The following is a 7,551-nucleotide window of genomic DNA, read 5'->3' on the forward strand; positions in this document are numbered from 1 at the left end:
TCACACAACTCTCTGAAATCCATCTATTCTTTTCATTTTTCTTCAATGTCTCTGTTGCTGTCTTTCCCATTTTTTATGGTCCTTTGTCTGTTTGTATAGCAAATTGTTACTAGTTCAGCTTTTACTTTGTGGCCTCTTCTACTGAAGCAGACCCCTGTGGTATATTCCTCTCTTTTATGATAACATGAATTTGCCCTCTTAGCCACAGAGCTTACCCATGGTCCAGTCCTGTCAGAGAACATTGCTTTGATTTTGTTCTCCATACATGGGACGGCTCTCCAAATTAAATATTAACTGGATGATTTCTACATGTAAAATGAATCCTCCTTAGTACGCCAATATATAAGTATTTGGCAGCTGATTAACCTCATCTTTGACTTTTTAGAATGTAGAACCCTCAGAAGCATGGATTTTGACATTCTCCACATTTTGAGAGTGGTCTCTCCCAGAGTTGTTATTAGGAATGAACAAATTCTCTCTTTCTCACTGCTCTGCCTCATAGCACTGCAGCCTGTGAAGCCGGAAGAGACTTCAACGGTCATCTAAGCACCTATCTCACTGAGTCATCTTTGGATCTTAGGCATAACGCAGTGCCTGGCCAGAGTTACTGCTCAGTAATGTTTGTGAAGTAAATGCAATCAAACGCATCTGCTCAAATCAGACATGTATCTCTGAAAGAGAACTCTTCATCAGTTTGCCAGAAGAACGGGGCTCAATCAGCCAGGAAGTATTTGCATTTGCAATTTATAGATTGTTCAAAGCATTAAAATTCCAGCACATTTCTCCCTGAATAATGGATAATATCAATAACAGAAATTAGTTTAATGAGAAGCCTTGCTGATGATAAGGAAGTTCGTAAGAATTAAAAATTGCTAAATCTCAATCTTCAGAGCAGAGGGCCCACACACTATAATTATTGATTGCACCATTTTTTAAAATAACTTACAAAACACCTTTTAAAATAGATTTCTATCAGTTAATGGACAATAGCAATTTAATAACATATTAAATGTACATATGTACATACATACGAGTCATTTGGGTCTGTTTTGCCAACATCTGCAAAATTCAGTTACTTACAAGTGAAACTGCAGAGTGGAAGGAGAGCTCCTGATGTTCTTGATTTTTTTCCCCCCAGAAGAAAAAAATACTAATCTAGGTGACTGGGTTCTATTTTAATATAAATTTTGGGCTGTGTTTCTATTGGTGTGTGTGAGGGGGCCACTATGCTAAAAAATCAGACACCTGGATATCGCATTCTCTTTTCCTTGCTTTCATGTGGCACAACTGTCAAGCTGGGACTTTTTTCCTCTGTTTTTCTCCCACGTGGTAGTTAGATCTGTTCCATACCCTTGGGTTGTTTTCCTTTCCCTTTGCTTTTTGGTATGAACCCTGACTCTTGTCCACAATTATGCTCTGTGCTCATCCCTTGGGCTGCTCCTGGTTGCTTTGTATAACACTCCAACATAATTCATGTGGCCCCAGCACGAGCCCAGGTGTCGATAGCCCTTCCCTTAGCACAGCCCTGGCAAGGGGACATTGTGCAGGACTTACCAGTCAAGCATCCATACAAAAGGTTACAGGGTCTGGAGACTGAAGTGGGCCCAAGAGATAGGTCTGAAATTCAGAGTAAAGATGCAGTATTGCCCTCTCTATCTCTAAACCTCTTTTTGATGCATTTGCAAATTTTATAGTAGGTGCATACAAAGTAAAAATGTCAACAAAGAACATAATTACCTCTCAGGTAAATAAAAGCTTGAAAGCTCTCCTAATTTGGAAAATTTCCACAGTTTAATACCTGCTGGATGCTAGATTAAGCAGATTTAAGCTGTATTCATCCAAATAGGGTCCCGAGGAAATACACATTTTCCATTGTTCCTTATTTGAGGCCCCTATGACTTGGAGAAAATTTCAGACGCAGCTCTTGGCATGACTTCAGTGATAGAAGAAGGGCAAATTCATATTTTAGCCAAATTAGTCCAGTGACAGGGATTCCTGTTGCAAACATCTTGAAACACAGACCTTAAGTGTTGGTCCCAAGATTAATAACACCTACTGACTCAAAGTTAACCTAGGAGTAACAGCTGGACAAAGTAGGACATCCTACAGAAATGGGCTCTCCTTGGGCCAAGGAACCAGTGTTATCAGTATCCAAACCCTGGCTTCCATGTTCAATGCAACTGCATTTCTTTTCAGCACTTGTGAAAACATATAGGCTAACTAGTTTGGCTCGACAGAGGTCCTTAGAACAAGAATGCTTATGCATGGGTAATCATGCCTCCCGGTTTATATACCTTTTGGCTGAAAGAATATTAATTTCAAAGTAATGGGATCCCAATTAAGGAAAATCAGTATTAATGCTGAAAGAGCCTGGAATTTGGATTTAGATGAACTGGTTTAAATCTTCCCTTATAAAGTACTAGCTGGATGACCTTAGGCATACCACTTAACTTTTCAAGGTAGGAATCCTTACAGTTCAGGAAATTAAAGTTTCTAGAGATTAATAATTTTTCCAGGGCAACAATGCTGGTAAATTATTGTAAAGGTGGATGGAAATACTCCAAATTATAATTGCATCATGCAGCTTCAAGTTCTTCTGGAACCCTTCTAATATCCAGGGAGGAAACGGGGACCATCATCAATTTACACTGTGGAATTTCTGAATGGATATTTGTTTGAGTCTTTTTTCTGAAGCTTCCTACTGCCTAAAAATGCCTGACACATAATGGTTTCTGAACATTATGTGCAGAATCAATATAAAATGCAATATATAATATTAATAAAAGGCCAGTGAATCTTGGTATTGTTTAACCATGTAAGCATGAAAGTGAACATAGTTTGGAAGGAAAAGACTCTCTAGCATGTTGGACCATTCTTCAAAGACAACTGAAGAGGGGGCCTAAAAATACCTGCTAATGCCAGAGGATAATAGCCAGTTGAGTGGGTGGTATCCCAATGAAGAATAATAACCAAACAGCTAAGTCAAAGAAAATATATAAAAAATATAGATAATAAGAGGAGCATATCCTCTTCCAGGTGGAGAACAGAAAAAGGGGATCGTAAGCTTCCTAAGAGCAGGGCTTCTGTCTTCCTTGTGTTTCTACATTAGCCAATGACGTAGCCTAATATTAGTAAGATTCAACAAATGTTTGTGAGTGAATAAATGAATTAATCACTGCCTGCTTGATGTAGAATAGAACTGCAGAAGCTGTTCGAAAAAGAAAGGCAAGATTCCATACCCTACTTAGAAGCTAGAATAACTACAAGGACTATGATTAATTAGCCAAAGTGTCAGGGATTTCTTAGGCCAAGGAGAACAAGATGTCTATCAGTGTCTAGACGCTTGGAATTCTTAAAGGATAATTGCCTTTGATCAGGCTATGAGTAACACAGGGAGCTCTTTCCCCAGGAATAAGAGATTCATTAGCACTTAAGGCCTTCAGATAAGCAAGGGCAAATCCTAACCCTAGGATCAGCAGCAGGTAAGTCCTGAAACTCCTATTCATTTTCACCAGAATCTAGTGTTTAGAATGTAATAAAGGGGTAAATGTGGGCAAGGTTAAAACCAACCGTCAGAAATAAAAAATTTTATATACTAATTTTTTTAAAATTACTTATAAGGCTTTTATGCTGCATTACTATATTTGATTAATTTGTTACAGGATTATGATTTTATACTATGCCATGGCTAATGTTCTGCATTCAAATGATATCCAGTACAAACTCCTTTAGCTTGGTGTAAAAGACCTGTGTAGTATGTTATCAAGTTAACTACTTTTTCAGAATCATGCCAAAATCCTCTTCATAAGCAACGTATGCTCCAATTGTACTCAATTTCTCTTTTGGGTCTTGGCGAATTTGCATTGCCTGTGAATTTGCTCCAAACCAGAAAACTCCTATTCATTTATCGAGATCGAATTCTAGTTTTTCAGTCATCTCCAAATCTCCAAGAAGAGTTAATTATTTCCTCCTATGTGTATCTGAACATCTCTCTATTTTAAGAATCATGTATCCCTTTGTTTTATAATCATTCACTTATTTTTCAACCTCATGCACTAGGCTGTCAGATTCAAAATGGCAGGATGCAAATCTTCATTTTGTCTACCTCACCCTCGTTGAACAAATAGTCATTGGCTGTACATACGTGTTTATGAATTTATTACCAAACAAAATATCAGATTTCATTGCTTCAAATAATTAACATTTAATAAAACAACTTGCAAATAAATTGTTAAAGATCATACTATGAACTTGCCCCACAAGTGGTTTTGTCTACACAACTTTCCTTTTTAGTCGTGATGGACGTTTGCTCTGGTGTGCGGGACCTGAGAAGAATAAAATTCTTTATATCTATAATTAGGTCTATCTAGTCTGCCATGAAAAATGATTTTTTCTAGTCTAAAAGCCCATGCTGGAAAAGCCATGCTTTTGGTGATTTCATTAACATTTAAAAATGTTAACAATTCTGTCAGCCCAAACTGAAAATGACTGTGTGAGAAATGAAAGCTTGCATAACTTTGACACTCGCTATTCATGGCTCATTATCCTCAAGACTTTGATTATGCAGTGAAGAAGTGGGGTCAGCCTCACAAAATTCAGGAACAATTAAGAAATTGCTGTATGCAGATGTGACTTATGGACTGAGAATAACGAACTTTCTAAAAGACTATATTCAACGAAATAAATAAGGATGATGAAAAATTCACAGATGTTTTATAGCTTAAGGCAGCTTTTCAGTTATTCATTATAAAGATTTTGTTCAGGGTTTTGCTTACTTCCCTTGACCCTTTCCTGAACACTTTGAAACTTTCTCTTTGACTGTATTCCTCAGGGTGTTTAAGAAGTCCTGGGCATATTTCCTGAAGTTCTTTGAGTTCATTCTCAAACACATCCATGAAGAAGGAAATATTGCCATTGACCCTTATACATTGTGAATTGCTGCCGGGCTCCAAACCTCACATTTTCCTTTTACAGCTTTTAAAGTTTGCGGAATAAACTTGTGGAAATACCCACAAGGGCAAAGGTTATCCACTAAACTAACATTTCATTAAAAAAAAAAAAATGCACAGAGGAAAACTAGATGGCATCTAGGTAAGTAAAAAAAAAACAAAAAACCAACAACTGTGTTTTTAATTTAGACAAAATTTTATTTACCTATCAACCACTTATTTTTTTTTCTATAGCTACATTTAGATAGGATATAAATATAATAGAAAATTTCCTTTCCTTCTTTCTGTGTCAATTTCAATAAATGTCTATTAAGTGGCTAGGATGCATAATAATATTTCCATTTAACAGAATTTATATTTTAGCTAGAAGTCAGACACAGGAAAATAATGATGATGGAACGGGCTAAGTGCCACCATATAATTCCATGAACAAAGTGCCATGGGATCCTTGTGGAAGGAGGCATATAACTTTAATATAAATTAAATCTTGAGGAGCCAGAATGATTGGTTTGATCTTGATAAAATGAATCCCTGAGGTATAGACAACCCAAGTCAACAAATATTTCCTCCTGTATTTTCTAAATATTTTTAGGATCCAACAGAATTATTTTTCTTTATGCTCTCCATTTTACATGAGTGAGACAGAAAGATTCTAAAAAACAATATAGTTTTCACAAGTGTTTTTTCCTGTCTGCTCTTTATGATTGTCCTTTCAAAATAATGACTATTTTAAATTATAAAAAAAAGCTTTGTTTATATTTTTGTTATGAAGGAGAATGTTTCTTAGATAAAATCCTGAGCCTCGATTATGTGTTAGTTCAAAAGCAGTAGATTAAATCTGGACAGGGGCTGTAAAATAAAAATATGCATAGAAGTAAATCTTGTGGAGATTCAAATGCAATGTGAAAAAAATGGAAAGATCAGATTATGAAAGAACATCCAATTTTACCACTAATAGGTCACTAATAAATAAATTTTTAATTATTTTATTTTCTTAACAACATTCCTTAGGGAGTATATAGACCGTGCTTAAAGTACTATATATATGGCATTTAGCATGTGGCCTTAAACATAGTAGGTACTCAATCCAGGTGTATAAAATTAAATGTAAAATGCTTAGGACTTCCTGAACTTTTATCAAATGATCATGTCTTTTAAAAAGGCAAGACACTATGAGATGACCTTGTGTTACTCAATATAGTCAAATGTCCTGTTCTAATAGGACTGCCTAAAGATGGGACCTAGCCTAGAGCTTGGCCTTAACCTCTGAAAGTGAAACAATTCTCTGATTTGGCCTCTCTGACCATAGCTAGTCAGAAAAATCTAGGCCCCAATAAAACATCTTTAAGGGTATTCTTTTCTGGAGGGATCATGAAAACCATTTCTATAAAATGGATTTTTCCTTAATGTAAATGGGCTTTCTCATTCTAGGTTTTGAGCCAGATTGAGAAACCGGAAAGGAAAAGTACTGAAATTTAAAAAATAATATATATATGTACATAATACTTACCTGTGAACTCTTAGTGCATTCTATGTTCTTTCTATGTATGTGTTGTATGTATGTATGTATCTATCATTATCTCTCTATCATCTATCTATCTATCTATCTATCTATCTATCTATCTATCTATCTATCTACCTACCTACCTACCTACCTATCATCTATCTATCTCATCTATCTATCTGTTAAAATGACTCCATGAATAGTAGGATCTATTAGTTACATAAGTGGATATAGAACATAAGAAACTAAAGCTCAGAGAAGTTAAGTAAAACTTGACCAAGTCACGCAAGTAGTAAGTGACAGAGCTAAAATTCAAGTTCAGAGTCTGGCTCCAGGGTCTATGTCTTTAACCACTACTCTGTACTGCCTTAAGCATCAATGCCTGGGAGGAGACAGAAAAGTGTTTCCTGCTTTAGTAATTTTTTTCTTTGTATAGGTTTAGAGAGATTTGTCCTAGTCCATTGATATGGGAAAGAATGGCCAGGGATAGAAACATTTGCTGTGTATCTACTATGAGCCAAACATAGTGTTAGATACTTTTCATATATAATTTCATGGTATCTTTATTATATAATATATCAAGCTAGTCAGTATTATCCTAGCTTACTAATTAGAAAACTGAGGCTCAGAGTCGTTAAATAACTTGCTAAGAACACACAATTAGTAAGGGGCTAACTAACGAAAGCAAGACTGGGTGTTCCCCACTATACACTACATGCTAAAAATCTATAGATAAAATTCCAGATGACAGTTCACGAAATTCTAGCCTTATATAACCAGAAAACCTCTCAGGAATATTAGTTTGAAGTTACTCAGAGTCAAGACTTTTGCAAAAGAGACAGGTAGGGAAATTTGACTTCCTTTCACAGCCCTAAGAATGGAGATGTGACCCACGCCTTGCATCCTACCTTGATAGATATTGTCCTGAAGTGAGATTTGTAGTATCCACATCCATGCAGTTCATTGTGCTGGGAATGAGAGCAAGCTCTGGCTGGATCATGGTGGCTGTGGCTACAGCTCTCGCGACCAGTTCCATGGCATCTTGTACATAGTACTCAAAGACTGACTGTGTTGTTTTTCCATGAGCAATGAGCCCTA

General features: G+C 36.2%; 1 protein-coding gene across 1 annotated transcript in view; it reads right to left on the reverse strand.

Moving 5' to 3' along the window:
* GRIN3A (glutamate ionotropic receptor NMDA type subunit 3A) overlaps positions 1–7,551 on the reverse strand; it is a gene marked incomplete at its 5' end in the record, with an annotated part of 152,984 nt that overhangs the window by 97,769 nt on the left and 47,664 nt on the right. Inside the window, one exon of the mRNA XM_023534238.1 lies at positions 7,362–7,548. Within this exon, the coding sequence (XP_023390006.1) occupies positions 7,362–7,548 (187 nt within the window). The remainder of the gene's footprint in view (positions 1–7,361; positions 7,549–7,551) is intronic.

Source organism: Pteropus vampyrus, unplaced genomic scaffold, assembly GCF_000151845.1.
Source record: "Pteropus vampyrus isolate Shadow unplaced genomic scaffold, Pvam_2.0 Scaffold123, whole genome shotgun sequence".
NCBI classification, from domain to species: Eukaryota; Metazoa; Chordata; class Mammalia; order Chiroptera; family Pteropodidae; genus Pteropus; species Pteropus vampyrus.